Here is a 21,837-nt window from a genome sequence, read left to right on the forward strand (position 1 = left end):
ACAGAAACACTGGTCTACAAGACCATCTGCCTCTCCAGGCAACCAGTGGCATGAGAAGGAGGGCAGGGGACCGGAGGCAGTGAGCACAAGATGTAGGCAAACCACGTGCAGTACGGTGACTTGCTCTGGGTCTCACAGCAACAATTTCAAAAGATCTGATGAAATCTAAATTGGTTCTGCTGAGTATAATAATATGATATCATTAAGTACTTCTTAAAGTTAGAAATTCTTGCTGAAGTGTGTTTTATCAAGTCACACAGTCCCTAAGGATGGGTGAAACAGGCCAGCATATTGCCGGCTGAACCATCTTGCAGGCTCGTACCCAGCTTTCCCATGGGTTCTGCGGACTGCAATCAAATCCTGTTTGTACAGCAAGCACTGGGCCAACCAAGCCATCTCCCCCAGCCAACTGCCTAATTTTATACAGAATAACGTTATCATCTGAAGATCAACCTTTTAGCAGCCCCTCCCTTAAAAGACAAAACAGATTACATCTCAGTTTTTATCTCCTCACTTTTATCTTCCCGTTCCTCCCTCTCTCCCTCTTTCACCCTTTTCCCTTCCCTTAGGTCTGTGACAGAAGGGACCTCCTTCCCCACCCCACCCCCCAAAAAATGACAGTTACCATTAAGAAGGCAACAGCACTATTTATTCACGTGCCCCCTAATGAAGTTCACAGTCTAATAAGAGAAGTAATGAAATAGAATTTAGATAAAGTCTTCACTGGGTAAAACTCACTTAAGAACTATACACAGCACTTACGCATTGAACCTGAAAAGATTCTCTACTTATTCCATTTTTAGTGAATGAACTCCACTTTCAAATCTACACAGGGTGAGATTCCTTTGTGTTTATCTAGTTGCCAGAATGAGAAGTATGGTGGAAAGGGCGGGGGGTGTACAAGGGACATGAGTATGTGACAGATAGAGACGGAGATGGAGGAAGAGAGGGAGGAGGAGAGGAGGAGAGGGAGAGGGTTGAGGAGGATTGAGAAGCAGAGGAGCAGGAAGAACAGGACTCTCACATCATTTCAGAATTACATGCTTTCATAGCTTCAATAAACATTGCTTCTAAAATTACAAAAAAAAAAAAAACTTGGGGCAAGGGAACACACATAAAAAATAAAATAAGGCACACACACACATAGAATAAGCAAAGATAAATTACCTCCAAAAGATTTATTTATTTTCATTAAGTGAGTTTCTGTTTTTCCCACATGCATGTCTGTGTGAGGGTGTTGGGTCCACTGGAACTAGAATTATAGACAGGTGTGAGCTGCCATGTGAGTACTGGGACTTGAACCTGGGTCCTCTGGAGGAACAGCCAGTGCTCTTAATCCGAGCCATCTTTCCTCTAGCCCAATAAATTGCCTTTGTGCTCTAGAGGTAACTAAAGCCATCGATTTCACCCTTGGGTGTCCTTCACACTCAGCCTCCAACTCTATGACAGCTCACAGCTTGACACGTACAGAACAAAACACGATGTACAAAAGAATTGGATCCACATACTATACAATACTAAATTATTAACTAACTCATTGATAATACAAAAGAGTCACGCCCTATGGAGTATTTGTATGTTAGTTTCTGTTCTGAGTCTCTATTAATGTTGCTGATAGGCATGAGGATCCTCAGTCTGGTTCTATTGCAAGCTGCACATTGCATTGTGGAGAAAGGGAGGGGTTAAGCAGCTTGCCTAAAGTCACCCTGCAGAGAGCTTTTGCTTTAATCCCTGTCGGTACCACCTTGCTTGTGAAAGTTGAACTATACCCAACCCAACATCTACTTAAGAGTCAGTATACAAGCATCAACATAAAGGACAGTTTGGCTTTTTAATAGAAATTCATTTGAAGAGGTTTCCAGAGTGCCTAGTGATGCATCAGCCATCTAGAACTCTCCCTGGAGAGGAGCTGGTATGGAAGAAGACGACCTTGGAATTACAGAGATCTGGTTCTGCAGCTAGCTGCATGCTTTACCATCTGTGGGTTCTTGGATACGTTGCTAATCCTTAGAGATCTCAGTCCAATGCATGAGCACCAAGGCAGAGCACTGTTAGGAGGATCAAATAAGTTAATGGTATATCCCCCTCGTGCAGCAAGCCAGGGATAGCCGACAAATGCTTTGCTACTTTATATACAGGCTTAAGATATTCAACACCCAGAACCCACAAATGTGAAATTCCAATTAAAGATAAGGCATAAACAAAAGGGAACACTAGTTGACTGTAGCAGGCCTTCATGACTTTTGGATGTAGTCAAGAACACTTTTTGATGACACTGTTGTCGTTAATGAAGACATTGAATACTCAATAAGCCCGTTTCCCCCAAGCCAAGAAAAGCAGACATGCCTTTCCCTCCAGGCCTGTCTGTCCCATACCCAGTTGCAGAGATGAAATTTGCTCTGAGAACTGTGACCCAGTGTTGTGCTTAGTCAATTCAGCTTTCTGTATGGCTTTCAAAGCAGTAGAACCAAAATAAGCCCTTCCTTCCCTACGTGGTTTTTGTCAGCCATTTTGTCATACTGATATGAACCATGTTATACACTTCTGCATAACAAAAGTATATCTCCGGGGGACTTGGAAGGGTGGATCAGCCATTAAGGATTTGCACTGCCCTTGCAGAGAACCCCAGTTTGGTTCCCAACACACCCATGTCAGGTAGCTCACAACAACTCCAGGAGATCTGTCACTTCTGGCCTCTGCTGATGCCTATGCTCACGTGCACATACCCCTACACAGACACAGGTGCATACACATGATTAAAAGTAAATCTAATATATATATTATTAGATATCTTTATTATTAGATATCTATCTAATTTATATAATATATCATATATAATATGATAGATAGATAGATAGATAGATAGATAGATAGATAGATAGATAGATATCTAATAATAGAGATGTGGACAATTTCCAAGATATTGACCTCTGTGGTGGTTTGAATGAGAGTGACCCATATCCACTCATATGTTTAAATATTTTGTCCCTACCTGGTAGAGCTGTTCAGGAAGGATTAGGGAGGTGGCCTTGTTGGAAGAGGCGTGTCACTAGGGGCAGACTTTGAGGTTTCAAAAGCCCACATCATTCACAGCTTTCTCTGCCAAGTGGTTGTGCTTAAAGACACGAGCTCTCCGCTGCTGCTCCAGCACTGTGCCTGCCTGCCTCCATGTTCCATGCCATGATGGTCATGGTCTCTAAGCCTCTTGACCTGTAAGCCCCAAATTAATTTTGTTCTCTTTTAAGTTGCCTTAATCATGGCAATAGGAAAGTAGCTGGGACAATGACGACAGTTTGGCCTTTTTATGAGGTTGCATCTAGATTGTCTCCAATGTGGACATGATTTAGTTTGCAACTAATTTTAGTCACTTGTCATTACTTCCCAATTCATTACCACTTTCTCACAAATCCTGTACTAGTCACGGCTCTCTCCAGAGAAAGAAAACGGAGTGTGTGTGTGTGTGTGTGTGTGTGTGTGTGTGTGTGTGTGTGTGTGTGTGTGTGTTTTATTATAAAGAATTGGCTCGTGTAATTATGGGATCTGGAAAGTCTCATGGCTGCCGTCTGTGGGTGTGAAGCTCAGGAAAGCGGGCAATGTGATTCTTGCCCAAATCTGAAGTTCCGGGATGCAGGTTCAGGACCTGGTCCAAGGGCAAGAGAAAGTCAGCATCTCAGCTCAGCAGCCAGGCAAAGAGAACAAACTCTCCCTCCTCTGCCATTCTGTTCTCCCCAGCTCCTCTGAGTTCAAGGTGATGTACGCCCAGTTAGGAGACGGCAATCTGTGTTCATCAGTCTACCGATTTCAGCATCCGTCTTGTCCAGACACACCCTTCCGTACACACCAAGGAGCAATGTTCAGCCAGATGTCCAGGCTGCCGGTGATTCAGCAAGGCTAACACATAGAATTAACCATCCCCTGGCTTTTTTCTTCTTGGAACATAGAACACTTTTTTAAAGTTTGAGGAAGCTGTACTTCTTATAAACCTTTTTTTTTTTTTTTTTCATTAGAAACTTAAATTGTTATATTGGTACTTCTCAACTCCCCCCATCATTCAGAAAACTAAAATAAGAAGCAGATGTTGGTAAAATTTTGAATGGTCCCACTCCAGAGTAGAGCACTAACAATAAACATTAGTTATGCATGCCAGGGAAGTCACCATACCCACATTGTTCCAGCACTTGCCAATTCACTGGATTGAAAGAATACTAAACCCAAGGCAAGAAACATCATAGACTGTGCAATACTCAGCCACACTTGGTGGTCCCATGAAAGCACTGGCCAGCTGAACCATCACAAGAAAACAAACCAGTCCCTGGCACTCTGAGAAGGGACAACATGCCTGGCGCTGGATGAATAGAAAGCCTGGGGTCGTGAAATTCCAAGTCCCCTGTGCAAGTGCTGGCGCTACCGTGTCTTCCTAGAGACGTGGTCCGGCCAAGTGAGCCAAGGTCTGTGAACCCTGTGGACCCTTTTCAGAAACTCTACCTAGGTACAGGATCAAATGCTAATGAGACCTCCTGGAAGGGAAAATCATACTTAACATGAGATTTTTTTTTCTTCTAATAAGGAAAAGAGAAGTGTATGGAAGAGGAGATTTGGCTTCTCAGTGGTAATTGAGTCGGGGAATAGGGCATTTACAAAGTATGTGCTTCCTCCAGCCCCGAGGTACAGATAGGACAGAGACCTCTTCTCCGTTCCTGCTGCTCCCGTGAGGGACAGCTCAGAAACAGCAGCCCAGGGAACACCTACTCCCTCCCTATAAAGAAAACTAACCAGAACCCTTTAATGAGCCTGTCTCCAGACACACAGTTCAACAACCCCTTCAAGGATACTTCAGTCTCTCTACTGTCTGCTCTACTTTAAAAAAAACAAAAACAAAAACAAAACAAAAAACCCTCACACCAAGCCCAAACCCAGAAGTGCTCAAGCCCAGGCAGAGCTAACTGTACATGCAGAGTCAGGGGGAGGGGAGATCAATATTTGCCCAACGGACCAGAAAAATCAATGGAGAGAAAAGAAAATGTTATCACTAAGCCTTTGAAAGCAGTAGCTTAGATGTATCGGTCCAGCGGACAGAAGGAAAGGAGGGAGAAAAACAGAGCCTTTGTGCACAGAAGCTCATAGTTAGGAAGAGCTCCATATTTGGGGAAACTTTCTTTCTTTTTCAACCTGTGATAAGATTCACATAGCATAAAATGAGCCAGTTAACAGGACTGGAGAGATGGCTCAGCAGTTAAGAGCACTTGTTACTCTGCTAGAGGATCAAAGTTCAGTTCCCAGCATCCACATGGTGACTCACCGCCATCTAAATTTCATTTACAGGGGACCCAATGCCTCTTCTGGCCTCCACAAGAACTGGGCACACGTGTGGCACACATACAAACATGACAGACAAAATTTTAAAAAACACATATATACACTCAGGTACATAAAGTAAAAATAAAATATTTTTAAAGGAGCCATTTTAAAGCAGCAGACAGTCATGTGACATCAGATACATTACAATGTTGTGTGATCGCCACCTCCAACAAGTGTCAAAGCATCAAGAGGTATTTCTTACACTAGAATTGCTTCTGCCAAAACTACACAAAAGTGCTCAATCATTTCTTACACTTTTCTTTGTATTTAGCTCTCTATCTTGTATTTGAGCAACCAAATTCTTGCTTCCCACCAAGCTCATATAAGTCACCTTGAGTGTTTAAGAATGAATCAAAGGGATTCCAAGATGGCGCCGACCAATAAGCCACGTATCTGATCTACTCCGAGCAGACCAGAGACATAAGTGGAGCAACAGATTGCTGGACTTTGAGAACTGTAGGTGAGTGGGGCCCCAAAGGCTGCAGACCAAACAGGGAGCCTACCCCCCTGGGACAAGCAACATCCTGGAGGTGCTAAACGCACTCCCCAAACTCTGGAATGGAATCCACATGCAAACTGCAGCCTGTATATAAAGCACAGACTCGCTGTTTGGGGAGGGGATTTTCCGGAGTCCCCAGCCAGAGGAGTCTCAGTGAAGAGGGTGAATCTGCCCTAGGATTCCTCCTTCCACACCACCCCAAACTGCAGAGGTCACCCACCTAGGCCGAGTAGAAACACAGGCAGCGGGACCCAACAGAGACAGCTAAAGTGGGACTGCAGCTCGCTGGCCATCCGGGGCCCAACCTAACACCGATCACAGCGGACTGAGCCTGCAAACAGCGGCAGTGAGAAATCAGCTTGGACTGCTTCCACAAACCTATCGGGAGACGTGGGTCTTGCCTAGAGCGATAGCTGAACATCTTAGCCCTGCGGGAAGACCTGGTTCCATGGGCTTCCACCAGAGCTCTGCAGCCCTATTGTTCCTACCCAGCCGCAAGGCACTGGCCCTGCACTCCCCAAATGAGAGAGCCCAGCTAGAGATCCTGGCCAGAGCAAGGCAGGCACTCTCACATTATCGGGAGACGAGACGTGGGTGGGTCGTGTTTGCAGTGTCTAATTGTTGACCTAGAGCATTAGTGGAGCATCATAGCCCGGTGGGAAGATCTGGTTCCGCGGGCGACTGCCAAAGCTCTGCAACCCTAGTCTTCCTAGCCTCCCAGCTGAAAGGCACTGGCCCTGCACTCCCCAAATGAGAGAGCCTAGCTGGGGCTCCTGGCCTGAGCAAGGCAGGCACTCTCACATTATCAGGAAACGAAAAGTGGGTCTTGCTTGCAGTGTCTAATTGCTGACCAAGAACGACCTTGGTCCATCCAGGCATATAGTTCTGGGAGAGGTTGGACACCGCTACAGGGTATAGAGACAGAGCTAAAAGACAGCTACACCCCCAGAAGATCTGATCTACCTGGGGTCTTGACTACAAAGCCACAGGAAGGACAGGCAGCTGGGATCAACCTACACAACCAGAATGTTTGTTTGTGTGCGGACCTTATTCTAGGTCCCAAAACTGCTGATCTGATTTACAGCAGTAAAGTCCAAACAGATATCTACTTTGGCTGACTCACCCTGGAGCCCACAGTGCAGAGGAAAATCACCAGGAGTGAAACTGGATCACCTACCTGTTCCACGGAAATACTCCCTGATCCCCACAGGCAAGAGCACCTGACCTATAATCAGTCATCAATTAACCACTCTCAACCAGTGAAGGTCACTACAAAATACCTTCCAACATCAGAGCCATCAAAATGACAAGAGGACAGCGAAAGAACTCTAACAAAAACCAAAACAGTTTGGCATCCTCAGATCCCAACATTCCCAATGAAAACAACCTAGAGAACCTAACAGCAATGGATAGTCAAGAAAATGACCTCAAGTCCTTAGTAAAGAAGATGATAATGGAAGAAACAAATAAAATCTGTAAACAAATGTAGGAGGAGGCAAATAAGAGGGCTGAAGAGTTAAAAGAGTCATATAAAGAGGCACTTGAAGAATTTCAGAAAAATATAAATAACCAGATGAAGGAAATCATTAAAACAGTCCAAGACATGAAGATAAAAATGGAAGCTATGATACAGGAACACACAGAAGAAAAATGTGATCAAGAGGCATCAGAGAAGAAAGCAAGCATCTCAGAGGTGGCCTTATCTAACAGATAGCAAGAAATGGAAGAACGAATATCGGGACTTGAAGATACAATCGTAGAACTGAAAACAACCATCCAGGGAAATGCTAAATCTGAAAAGTCCCTGACACAGAGCATTCAAGAAATAAAAGACAACATGAAAAGACGAAACTTGAGAATAATAGGGATTGAAGAAGGCAACCGACTCCACAGCCCAGAAAATATCTTTAATAGAATAATAGAAGAAATTTTCCCCAATTGGAAGAAGGAGATGCATATGAGCATACAAGAGGACACCAAATAGAATAGACCTGAAAAGAAAATCTTCCCGCCACATACTAATAACAACACAAAATATACAGAACAAGGAAAAAATATTAAAAGCGGCAAGAGAAAGAGGCCGAATAACATATGAAGGCAAACCTATCAGAATTACTCCTGACTTATCAGCAGAGACCATGAACGCCAGAAGGGCCTGGACAGAGGTTCTGCAAACCCTAAGAGAACACAGATACCAGGCAAGACTACTATATTCTGCAAAATTATCAATAACCATTGACGGAGAAGACAAGATATTCCATGACAAAAACAAATTCAAACAGTACCTAGCCATAAATCCGGCTTTACAGAAGTTACTAGAAGGAAAACTCAACCCCAACTGGTCAAACTACAACCAAAACTACATAGGAAATAGGTAAATATACCATTGCAAAATCACAACCTCACAAAATCTCGACTGTTACAAATACCAAAAAATGAAGGGACTTACCAATCACTGGTCATTATTATCTCTCAACATCAATGGTCTCAATTCTCCAATAAAAAGACACAGACTAACGGAGTGGATGCATAAACACGACCCAACATTCTTCTGCATTCAAGAAACACATCTCAACCACAAGAACAGACATTGCCTCAGAGTAAAAGGTTGGGGAAAAATATTCCAAGCAAATGGTCACAAGAAACAAGCTGGGGTAGCCATTCTAATATCTAATAAAATAGACTTTCAACCAAAATTAATCAAAACAGATGAGGATGGACACTACGTACTCATCAAAGGTAAAGTCAACCAAGAAGACATCACGATTTTGAACATCTATGCTCCGAATACAAGGGCTCCCACATTTGTAAAAGAGTTATTAACAAAGCTTGCCCCACTCAGCGATACCCACACATTAATAGTGGGAGACTTCAACACCCCACTTTCACTCAAGGATAGGTCTTTGATTCAAAAACTAAGCCGGGAAATAACCTCATTAACCAATGTCATGAATCAAATGGATCTAACAGATATCTACAGAACTTTCCACCCAAACGCAAAGGATTATATCTTTTTCTCAGCACCCCATGGAACATTCTCTAAAATTGATCACATAGTTGGCCATGAAGCAAACCTCAACAGATACAAGAAGATTGAAATAATACCTTGTATCTTATCAGATCACCATGGTCTAAGGCTGAACTTCAACAGCAACAGAAATAACAAAAAGCATACTAACACATGGAAACTAAACAACTTTCTACTTAATGACACATGGGTCACAGAAGAAATAAGGGAAGAAATAAAAAACTTCCTGAAATTCAATGAAAATGATGGAACAACATACCCAAATTTGTGGGACACATTGAAAGCAGTGTTAAGAGGAAAATTCATAGCACTAAGTGCCTTCAAAAAGAAAATGGAATCATCCCACATAAACAACTTAACAACACATCTGGAAGCTCTAGAAAAAAAAAAAGAAGCAGAAACACCCAAGAGGAGTAGACGCCTAGAAATGATCAAACTCAGGGCTGAAATCAATAAATTAGAAACAAAGAGAACAATCCAAAGAATCAACAAAACCAAGAGCTGGTTCTTTGAGAAAATTAACAAGATAGACAAACCGTTAGCCAATCTAACTAAAAGACAGAGAAACACTATCCAAATTAACAAAATCAGAAATGAAAAGGGAGACATAACAACAGACACCGAAGAAATACAAAGAATCGTAAGAACCTACTTTAAAGGCATTTATGCCACAAAATTCGAAAATTTAAGGGAAATGGACAAATTTCTCAACCGATTCCATTTGCCAAAATTGAACCAAGACCAGATAAACAAATTAAATAGCCCTATTTCGCCTATAGAAATAGAAGCAATCATTGATAGTCTCCCAACCAAAAAAAGCCCAGGGCCAGATGGTTTCAGCGCAGAATCCTACCAGTCCTTCAAAGAGGAGCTAATACTAATACTATTCAAGCTATTCCGAAAGATAGAAATGGACGGAATATTACCAAATTCCTTCTATGAGGCCACAGTCACATTGATACCTAAACCTCACAAAGACCCAACAAAAAAAAGAGAATTTCAGATCAATTTCTCTTATGAACATTGATGCAAAAATACTCAACAAAATACACACAAAGCGAATACAACAGCATATCAAAGACATCATTCACCATGACCAGGTAGGATTCATTCCAGGCATGCAGTGATGGTTTAACATACAGAAATCCATCAATGTAATCCACCAGATAAACAAACTGAAAGAGAAAAACCACATGATCATCTCTTTAGATGCAGAAAAAGCATTTGACAAAATCCAACACCCATTTATTTTTAAAGTTCTAGAGAGATCAGGAATACACGGCACTTATCTATACATAATAAAGGCTATATACAGAAAACCAACAGCCAACATTAAATTAAATGGAGAGATACTCAAGGAAATCCCTCTAAAATCGGGAACCAGACAAGGCTGCCCTCTGTCCCCATATCTCTTCAATATAGTTCTTGAAGTTCTAGCCAGAGCAATAAGACATCAAACGGAGATCAAGGGGATCCAAATGGGAAAGGAAGAAGTCAAATTATCCCTATTTGCAGATGATATGATAGTGTATATAAGTGACCCCCAAAATTCCACCAGAGAACTCCGACAGCTGATAAACACCCTCAGCAAATTGGCAGGATACAAAATAAACTCAAAAAAGTCAGTAGCTTTCCTGTATACAAATGACAAACAGACAGAGGAAGAAATTACGAAAACTACTCCCTTCACAATAGCCACAAACAATATAAAATATCTAGGAGTAACTCTAACCAAGCAAGTGAAGGACTTATTCGAAAAAAAACTTCAAACCTCTGAAGAAAGAGATTGAAGATGACATCAGAAGATGGAGGGATTTACCTTGTTCGTGGATCGGGAGAATCAACATAGTAAAAATGGCCATCTTACCAAAAGCAATTTACAGATTCAATGCAACCCCTATCAAAATACCTACAAAATATTTTGAAGATATTGAAACATCAATTCTCAAATTCATATGGAGAAATAAAAAAAACCCAGAATAGCAAAAACAATCCTATACAATAAAAGATCCTCCAGAGGAATCTCCATACCCGATCTCAAGGTGTACTACAGAGCAACAATAATTAAAACAGCATGGTACTGGCAAAGCAATAGGCTGGTGGATCAATGGAATCGAATTGAAGACCCAGAGATGAATCCACACACATTTGCTCACTTGATTTTTGACAAAGAAGCCAAATCTATTCAATGGAAAAATGATAGCATCTTCAACAAATGGTGCTGGTCTAACTGGATGTCTACATGTAGAAAAATGCAATTAGACCCTTATTTGTCACCATGCACAAAACTCAAGTCCAAGTGGATTAAAGACCTCAACTTAAAACCAGAGACATTAATTCAGTTAGAGGAAAAAGTGGGGAAGAGCCTGGGACACATAGGCACAGGAAACAACTTCCTGAACAGTACACCAACAGCCCAGGCCTTAATGTCAACAATTAATAAATGGGACCTCATAAGGCTGAGAAGCTTCTGTAAGGCAGGAGACACTGTCAGTAGAACAAAGCGACAGCCTACAGACTGGGAAAAGATCTTCACCAACCCTTCATCTGACAAAGGTTTAATATCCAAAATATATAAAGAACTCAAGAAATTAAACACCACAAAACCAAACAACCCAATTGCGAAATGGGGCTTGGAACTTAACAGAGAATTCTCAACAGAGGAATATCAAATGGCCGAGAAACACTTAAAGAAATGCTCGTCCTCGTTAGTCATCAGAGAAATGCATATCAAAATGACACTGAGATTCTATCTTACACCCATCAGAATGGCTAAGATCAAAAACTCAAACGACACATGTTGGTGAGGATGTGGAGAGAGAGGAACACTCCTTCATTGCTGGTGGGAATGCAAACTAGTACAACCACTTTGGAACGCTATCTGGCACTTTCTCAGAAAAATGGGAATATATATCTGCGTTTTACAAACAACTTGTGTGTTGGAAGGACCCTGCTGTTTGAGGTTGCAGCCCGCCCTATCTGGAGTGCCACTCTGAGGCACTCCCTCTCCCCAGCAGGGCTTCTGACTCTCTGCCTGACTCCATCTGGAGAGTCTTTAGACAGAGATGCCCCTAACCACACTTGATCTGCGGCCCTTGACACAGCTCCCTGCTAGCTCTCCCCTCCGTGTGCCTGTAAGATAATTAGATACCGTGTTTCGTTCATATGATAGGATCATGCTGACAAATGTAAAACAAGCATCGTTCAAGTGCCTGATTTCAACCAATCATGAACATCTATCCTGGAAACCCCCCACCCACTCCTCAGGGGCTACATAGCCTTTGTTCTCCCTGAGTAAAGGTGAACCAGTTCCTGGAGTGGGTCCCAGAGTGCTTCATCTCCGTAGTGCTTACAGCCTTCCAAGCCCCCAGGCCTCATCTTCCCTTCTTCTTGCTGCAGTGGTCCAGCGGCCACCAGCCCTCCCCTCACCCACCCACCCACCCACCAGAGAAGAGGAGAGCCACACTGGGGTGTTACATTTGACCTATAAATACAGGGAACCCCAAAATTTTTCCTCAAAAATGTAGCATAAATTTTCTTTTTTTTTTTTTAAGTCACTGTCCAAATAACAAGACTAAGGTAGACGCTTGTCTTAGATTCTTGAAAAATAGACAGCTCCTGGTTCATGAGCATTCTTCCTAAAGCGAGAATCGATAGAAGAGACGAACAGAGAGTAGAACAATCCAGTAATTAGCTTTGCCCTATCCAGCATGCTGATACTTCATAAAGTTCTATGTTGCACTATGTAGGAGGTGCCTAGAATATGCTTATTATTTGAATTAAATTAGGAAAATTTTCCTTTAGTCATCTTTAGGGTCCATTTATCCTTACTATATTGATCAAATGACTTTGGTGCTTGGTGCCAGGTGCTTCAATCAACGAAACAATTATTTTTAAGTAGATTTCGATTTTTGTAATGATCCATTCTGTTCCCAGCTTCTTCCGCTTCAGCACCTGCTAGCCATCATTCATGAAACCGTTAATACCCACAGTGCACACAGGCACAGCTTCCTGAAACTGAGATTCGCTTGAAACCTCACTTTCAAATGCAAGTTTTGAGCCAGGCACAATAGTGCACGCCTGTAATCCCAGCATTCCACGAGGCAGAGGCAAGCAGATCTCTGTGAGTTTGAGGCCAGCCTGGTCTACAAAGAGAGTCCAGGAAAGCCAAGGCTACACAGAGAAACCCTATCTCGGGGGGGGGGGGAGCAAGTTATAGACTGACTATCTTGAGAGACCTACACCTACTCCAGGGTCTGTGCTGCCTTCACATTCTCTCTCTCTCTCTCTCTCTCTCTCTCTCTCTCTCTCTCTCTCTCTCTCTCTCTCTCTCTCTCTCCAGTTTCTCTCTCCAGTTTCTCTCTCCAGTCTCTCTCTCCAGTCTCTCTCTCTCTCTCTCTCTCTCTCTCTCTCTCTCTCTCTCTCTCTCTCTCTCTCTCTCTCTCTCTGCCTGTGCTTAAATTTAAATCCACATTAGTCTTTTCTTAATAAGTTCTAGCTTTGCTTTAAAATAATAATTATTATTAAAATAAAACAGTAATAAAATGCAAATTCTTGACTTACCCCCTTGTTCCCCTGCAGTGTTTTAACTCTGACAAGAGACTCAGGATCCTGCATTTTAACAAGTATTTGGGATGACTCTAAGGCAGGCTATCTTCAGAGCAAGTATAAGGAGCTGGTCCTAGATCTAACCACTCTCTAGTCTGATGGGGAAGTCTTAGGGCTCTGGGAAACAGTGGCTTGTTTCACATGTCCATTTGCACCATATGGTTATTTATTGCCTTGCTTTCCTATAGCAATGAGAAGATGGGTGGGGCTTTTTGTTTTGTTTTGTTTTTTGTTTGTTTTTGTTTTTGTTTTTTTGGCTTGTTTTTCTGTGGAGATTTTTGCCAGTTTAGTAGGTGGCAATTTTTTTCTGTGCATGTTTGAATTGTTTCACTAGGACTAGCAGTATCACAGTGCCCAGCAGCATTGCCTTCTGTCCTCTCTGGCTCTGTGGATCCAGGGCTGGTAGCCATGCCATCATACTGGCAGAACAATTCCTGTGTCAGAGGCTGTGTATTTTAGGAATTCTGCAAGGTCTGGCACTTTGCTTTGTCACAAACAAATCTCAGAGTAAAATAGCTTTTGTTTTGTTATATAAACTTTGAGGGATTTCTCTAAGCCTTTTGAATCTGTCACGTCTGGCAGAATATGTAAACTAGTTTCTCAATATATTGAATAACTTATTACAATTATAGTTGGCCTAACTTTATTTATGAAATCAAGTGTACACTGTAATGATAAGAAAAAAGATTGACCTAACACTGTGTCTTACTGTTTACTGATACTTACTGGGTGTCACCCTGCCGTGGATATAAAATGAACTTTCTTGTTGATACACAGGGACTTTTGGGTGAAAAATATGGGAACATTCGGATCCCTGGTGAAGTTGAAGCTTCGGAGTTTGAAATGATTTTGGATGCTGCTGTAGAGGCAAAATTAGAGACCAAGTTACTGGAAGATTGGTACTGCCGGGATGAGAACGCGGTACCAGCAGCCTATTACCTCAGACCCAGGCTAGAGGTGCCGAGAAGCAACAAGAGCTCGGTAAGTCTGCCTTCTGTGACTTTCCCTGTAAGGCGGTTTTCCTTCTCTCTGGGGTATATCTGTTGTAGATGATACTAATGAAAGTCCATCGGTTATAAGCGCTCTCGGGGGAGGGGGGGAATCTGTAAACTTTATGATTTAGTTGGCCCAGATCAGCATTAGCCATGCCTAGAATCTATAAATTTGCCTATCCTATTAATTCTCAAAATTACTCCACCACGATCTTACCAAATACTAACTCTCCTATTGCCTCCCGCCCGGTTAGTTCTGATTGCCAACTTTGCATGGAGGAATGCTGCTTACTGGCCTGCTCCCTGGTTTATGCTCAGCTGGCTTTCCTAGCCTGGGATCACTTGCCTAGGATAGTACTGCCCACAGTGCACTGGGCCCCCTGTACCCACTGTCAGTGACAACAGCGCTGCACAGCCATGCACACAGGCCAGTCTGTTGAAGGTGCTTCTCTCCACTGAGTCCTCCTTTCTAGGTGATGGAAGTGAGGCACTGCAGAGGCCAGCTCCCGTAGGATTAGCATATGCCAATCTTGTTCTTAAATACTGGTTTATCTTTCATGACTTTGAGACTAACCTTCCACCTTCACCTTTTCCTAGACACAGCCTTCTGCCAGCACTGAAATTGAGAGGCCGTGGCAAGAAATATCAGATGAAATCAAGACAATATTTAAAGCTGCTGTCAAACTGCTTCATGAACAGGGTAAAATGAAACAGAGCCAGGCTAAGAGGTACCTGTTTTCAGGTAATTTCCATGTGTCTTCAGAAAATTAAGAAACGGGTGAGAAAGGAAAGCATTCGCCACTTCCATCTCAGGAGTCTTTACATTTAATCCCACTCGGTACCGAGTACAGTTAATTTGATAAATGCCTCCGCATTCCAGAAAGACAAGTGATAACTCACAGAAGTCTTCTCTAGCAAATGGGATTTTAGAAGAAGTTCAGAGATGGCTGGGTACAATAGCCAAGACTCTACCGTTGTTTGCCAGCTGAGCCACTCAGTCCCTCTTAGTCTCCTAGCTGATGTGTGGGGACCTGTCGTGGTCAGCTTTGAGGCAAGCTCTGGGGGAGACGGCACCAGATAAGGGAAGTCTCTCCTCCCCTGGAAATGGACTTTGGTGAGACAAACAAATGATTGCCAAGTAATAAATGGGAAAGATTGTTCCAGAAACGAATTAGCTTGTAACGAATAAAACATGGTTATTAAAAAAAAAATGGTAGCTAAGGAGGGGTGCTGGGCTGAGGCACTGCCTTTGGAGATAGAAGATGGAAGAAATCAGAGTTAGCAGTGTAGTGACTATCTAAGGTGGAGAATCCCAGGCCCTGGGACCAACTGGTTAGAATCCCTCAGAGGGAATAGATGGTCAACAGTAAGTACAGCTCTCAGACAAGGGACTAAGGGACTTACGCCGGAGCCAACTGTCAATAGCCACAGCCTGGAACCCAGGCTCAGGTTCCTCCAAATACCATGGTAGCCAATTCCGGGAGCTCGTACAGTTACAGAAGAAAGGAAAGCAATAAATCAAGGCATTTTCAAATACACTGATAGAAACATCAAGAAGGTGGGTTACAGCACAGCAGGGAATCCCTGCTGTAGGCAGAAGTGCTGCCTGACAACATTTTTAGCTTCTAAATAATAGACGCTCAGGGTCTGTTTGTATGCACATTCCAAAAAAGAAAGACTTTTTTTTTCCTGATAGTTGAAAAGATGTCTGGTCAGTGCAGAGGTAGGCAATAAATGGCTATTTCTGGGGCTGAAGGTAATCTCACGTAGATTGGCTCTGGACCTGCAGCATTCCATTTCTCCACAAACAGCACCTTAATCCATCAATCTGCCTCTTAGAATGTTCAACCCAGGCAAGGCTTTATTCTGGGGGCTTCATGAACAGCAAGAAAGTCGGGTTTGAGGAGGATGACAAGAGGGCTGAGGATGTTGTAAGCAACACTGTGTTCCAATGTGGCAACAGCATCATGACACTTTTATAGGTACACAACAAAAACCATTTGTAAAAACCTAAAAAGCACGTGACCTTCAATCACTGAATACACATACTTCAAATGGTTTTTTAAATCTAGAAATCATTTTTGTGACTCCGAGAAGAAACCATCAGGAAGTTGGGTCCTATTTTAAGTTTCCTTAGAGTATACTAAACTTGATAAGGTTGGCGATTCAGTCCTTTAATCCCAATACTTGGGAGACAGTGGATGGTGGATCTCTGTGAATTTGAATCCAGCCTGTTCTATGTAGTAAGTGAGTTCTTGACTGGCCAGGTCCATATAGTGATGAGATGAGAGAGAGAGAGAGAGAGAGAGAGAGAGAGAGAGAGAGAGAGAGAGAGAGAGAGAGAAAGAGAGAGAGAGAGCCTAAATTAAATACATCAGGAATAAGTACTGCCTTTATGTTTTATCTTTGCTCCTGTGGGACCTCTTAATACATTTCCAGGCCCTAGCTCCTCCCCTTTATCAAGTACGAAACCACTCAGTTCTTTAAAATGCGCTGGGTTAGAACAAGTGCCCAGAGGAAAACTTTTCTGTCCTTCATGTAAAAGACAGCAGGTTAAGGAAGACACTTGTTTATAATCGAACTGTTCCAATCGTCAAACACCTCACTGGAAAACACTTTCCTAAGTTCTCTATTCAAGAGAACCATCACTGGGCTTTTTTTTAACAGATTATCCCCCAACAGGGCTTAGTCGTAAGTCTGGGGCAGGAAGGGTGTGAGTTCAAGGCCACCTGAGCTACATAGTGAGACTCTGGAAAACATAAAAATGGCTGGGAATCTGTTCCTAAGTTACCTGCCCTGGGTGCTGTGACCTCTAAAAGTGACGTCCACTGAAGCAAGTGCCAAGACAGAAAGTGAGGACAATGTCCAGTAAGGAAAGGGAAAAGAATATGTGTGCGCAGATATCAGCAATTCTGGTATGCAGCTTTCTGTTGCTATCACAAATGCTGAGGGGAGAAAATTGTCTATTTTGGTTCTGTTTTGGAGCTTCCAGGCATGATCAATCAATTGGTCTACTGCCTTTGGGCCTGTGGTAGGCCACACACCACAGCAAAACCATTCACCTCAGTGGTGAGTAATGAAAATGAGGAACAGTGACAGCCTAGGGTCCCGTAAGTCCCTTCAAAGATACACCCCCTATGCAACCTGAGACCTCCCGCTGGGCCATACCCACCTCTTGAAAGTTCAGCCACCTCCCAGTAATGGACTCCAGGGGACAAACCTTTAACACAGCATCTGAGGGAATCCCAGAGCTAAAGCTCAGCAGGAATTATGAACACAGGCCCCCCCCGCAAATCATAAAGGTGCACATTGCCTCCAAGATTTAGAGAGTGGACTTTGTGTAATGTTGGTCATTTATTCAGGTTTGTTTATACTGTTGCAGGCACTGTGTGCACAGCCTCCGTTCCTCCCCTGGGCCAAGCTTAGGTGGATTTTTCTATCTTGATTTATCTGTATCCCCTCTTATGGTCAAGCACGCCTAATTAGCATCCTCTTTCCACAGAGTGGACAGTAATATCAGGCAGTTACAGTCAGCTTTCTCTGCAGGTCAAAGTGACAATGTATATCTCTGGGTATCAATGATAGATTGTGGGTAGATAGCACAGATGTGATACAAAGTGATAGAAAGACCACATCCTTTCCCTTCCTGATCATGTCAGCACACTCACCAACACTTTCCCCAGCTGGCTGGAAGACAGACGGGCCAGAGGCTGCTTCCTCTGTAGCGCCTGATGTCCAGCTCCTCACACCTTCTATTATCTATCTCCTATAAAAGGAAGTTGGACCCGTGTTGTTTGAATAGGGTCGTTTGGACAGTGGGCATTGCAAAACCCATCGGTGAAAGAAAAGACCACAAGGAGGGTTGAGTATGTGCCCCCTTAACCAACGTGGCTGGTTCAAAGACTGTAAAATGCACTGATGCTCACGGCACCGTGGACTAAACTCCTGTGTCTATAAACTTGTCTGTTTTGTTAAACTCAAAGGTTTTGACTGATTGCTGTCATTGTGGGATAAAAATACTATTACAAAAATTCCAGAAAAAGCCACTATTTAGAAGAAAGACCTCAACTTCTTTGGTAGTTATAGAGTGTGTGTGTGTGTGTGTGTGTGTGTGTGTGTGTGTGTGTGAGAGAGAGAGAGAGAGAGAGAGAGAGAGAGAGAGAGAGAGAGAGAGAGAGATGAATTTTTACTTCATGTTATAGCTAACATACTGAATTTTATTTTAGTACATGGCCAACTCAGTCTTCAGACCCTTGTCCTAGCATGCTCTTCCTGACACAGAACTAAGAGGCCCCACTTCCAGCTAGCTTCTAGGATTAGGTACCGGCACACAACCCTGAGAGTTGGGAGCACAAGTATAGAGTGTCTGGCCATAGTGCTGGCTTCTTCTCTTAATGTTGCCTGCTTTCTCTCAGCCTTTACTGAACACAACTAGCAAGATGTATAGTGCATAACAGGTGCTCAAGAAAGGTCAGTTTTTCTACTCAGCTATTAAAAACAAGGAATTCCTGAAATTTGTGGACAAATGGATTGAGCTAGAAATGATCATAATGAGTGAGTTAACCCAGAAGCAGAAAGACTCAAATGGTATATACTCACTTATATCTGCATACTAGCCCAAGGGGCATGTCCCACGAAAGCCTTCACTTACCAGGAAACTGGGACAGTCCTATTGGGACTCTAGATGAAAGAAGCATGGGAGAATAGCAAAGTACAAGGATCCAGAGGGTCCTAGAAACCTACAAGTAGAACATTATGATAGGCAGATTTGGGCCTAGGGGTCCTGCCCAAACTATGACACCAGCCAAGGACAATATAGGCTGTAAACTTCAAACCCATACCCAGATCTAGCCAATGGACAGGACATTCTCCACAGTTGAGTGGAGAGTGGGGTATGACTTTCACACGTACTCTGGTGCCTCACATTTGACCATGTCCCCTGGAGGGGGAGACCTGGTGGCACTCAGAGGAAGGATAGCAAGTTGCCAAGAAGAGACTTGATACCCTATGAGCATATACAGGGGGAGGAAATCCCCCTCAGGAACAGGCATAGGGGAGGGGAATAAGGGGAAAATGAGAGGGAGGGAAGAATGGGAGGATACAAGGGATGGGATAACCATTGAGATGTAACAAGAATAAATTAATTTCAAAAATATTTTGAAAAAAAAAAAAGAAAGGTCAGTTTTGAAAGAAGAATTGGGGATTTCTGGAAGGAAAGATGAAGGAAAGGGGAGGGGGGAGCCAGAGGGAGAATGAGAAGTAAAAAGGAGGTGGGTTTTGTTTCTTTTCTATTGCTGTGATAAATACCATCACCAAAGGCAACTTGAAGAGCAAAGGGCTTATTTCATTGTACAGTTCCTGGGAGCCATTCCTCCTGGTATCAGAAGAAAGTTCAGTCAGGAGCTAAAGGCAGGAACCTGGAGACAGAAGCTGATGCAGAAGCCATGGAGGAGTGCTGCTTACTCCCCTCCCCAGGCATGCTCAGCCTGTTTCCTTATACCACTCAGGACCACCTGCCTAAGGATGGCACCACCCACAGTAGGCTGGGTCCTACACACCGATCATTAAACAGAATGATTTACCCACAGGCCAATTGGATGGAAGCATTTTCTCTGTTGACATCCCCTCTTCCCACTTGTCCCTGGCTTCTGTCTAGCTGATAAGAAGTCTAAACCAGGATGGGAGAGAAACAGGATAGAAAGGAGGGAGGGAGGGAGGGGGGACTTACAAAGCACACTTCCTTCTGTGAGCCTCTGGGTACTATAAGACATCTGTGGTTCAGTTCAGGAGAGATGAGGTCCCATACAAAGTCATTTTCTATACCTTTCTGAAGCCATGGGATGGAGCAGTATTGTGGATTGTTAAGAGTGATAAGAATTCAGAACACAGTTATGTTTTATTTGAAGATACGGTGTTTTTCATTTCTACTTCAGCATATCTGTCTAGGGTACAATACACCTCAAACAAAAGGACTGCTCTATATCGTAAAGGGGTGCCTGGCTAGGAACCAGGAAATAAACTATGTTACTCAGCTGCCTCCATGTTTCCTTGCCCCACAGGGACCCTGCTGTTTCCACATTTAAAAGTACTGAAATTGGGGAGGGAAATTAAACTTAAATCTTCAAAACATCACTAAGAACCTGGCATGCTTGCTTCATCAGGCTGGTTTTCAACTTTTCCTTCCCATTGGGAGGGAAATAAAATATTTTATGAAAAAAAAATATATCCACCTAGGTTCTACTTGCTTAGGAAAAGGCTAATATTAAAACGTTCCACAGGTTGCATCACTACAAATTATAAGCCAAGTAACCCCCCCAAAGGGAGTAGGAGCTAACTACGTATTGGGAATCAGGGCACATGGCACCCCAATTCAAGGCAGTAAACTCCATCTTATCTTCTTCCAGCTATCGAGGATGAGTTTGACTTTGCTCTGGGCAAGCAAACCCCAGCATTCCTAAAGAAGTGTGTGTGCTACATCCGGAAGATTGCTAACATCGAGCGCTTTGTGAAAATCCCAGAGATGGGAAAATACATGGACATAACCGGAACAGACCCAAGAGTCACCCGGGACCCAGAAGCTCAGGAGAAGCTGATAAGACTCAGGGATGAATTCATTCCGACCATCGTCGCGTCCTCCAACTTGAGAGTGTACACATCTGTCACTCACTGCGACATGAAACTGGGCTACTCCCAAGAGATAGAAAACCATTACATAGAAGGACTTGGTAAGCAATTTTATGAGGACATGATTGACATAATTCAGGCAACAGTGCAGCAGAACTTTGACACCGAGACGGACACACTGTATGACGAGATCCTGCAGCACTCCTCACTATGTAAAACGTACGCCTCCTTCTATGAATACAAATGCGAATCGCTAAGCATCCTACATCAATACATCCTTCCAAGCAAAACCGGGCACATCAACCCTCTCGTTGTGTATGGTGGACCATGCACTGGGAAGACACTGCTGCTAGCTGAAGTTGCAAAAAAGGTATATATATATATTTTTTTTAATCTACTCTTTCCCTTCTGTTTGTAGAAATATTTTTCTTTAGGGAAAATAATAACTTGATCAAATTCAATTTTCATTTTCTATGTTTGGTATCTGAACTATAACTAGACTTTTGGGATGGCTACTTCCGGGTTTCTTTTTCTTTTCTTTTTTTTTTTTTTTTTTTTTAAACTGGTGTAACAGCTGTTTTGTGAGAACAAGATGCAAGGGACACAGCTACAAAACTACTTTACTCTGTCACTCACTATTCTAACTCACCCCCGTCATTTGGATGAAAGGGGGAACTCATTCTTGAAAATGCTTTTCATCCTGTCAGGCAAAAACTCATCTTTCAGTT

The 21,837-nt window shown here is 43.0% G+C and overlaps 1 protein-coding gene across 1 annotated transcript in view; it reads left to right on the top strand.

The window, feature by feature from the left end:
• Positions 1-21,837, top strand: part of Nwd2 (NACHT and WD repeat domain containing 2) — a 142,349-nt gene that overhangs the window by 112,919 nt on the left and 7,593 nt on the right. The window contains exons 4-6 of the mRNA XM_051164787.1: positions 14,271-14,474; positions 15,083-15,227; positions 20,890-21,479. Of these exons, the coding sequence (XP_051020744.1) occupies positions 14,271-14,474; positions 15,083-15,227; positions 20,890-21,479 (939 nt within the window). The remainder of the gene's footprint in view (positions 1-14,270; positions 14,475-15,082; positions 15,228-20,889; positions 21,480-21,837) is intronic.

This window comes from Acomys russatus, chromosome 22, assembly GCF_903995435.1.
Source record: "Acomys russatus chromosome 22, mAcoRus1.1, whole genome shotgun sequence".
NCBI classification, from domain to species: domain Eukaryota; kingdom Metazoa; phylum Chordata; class Mammalia; order Rodentia; family Muridae; genus Acomys; species Acomys russatus.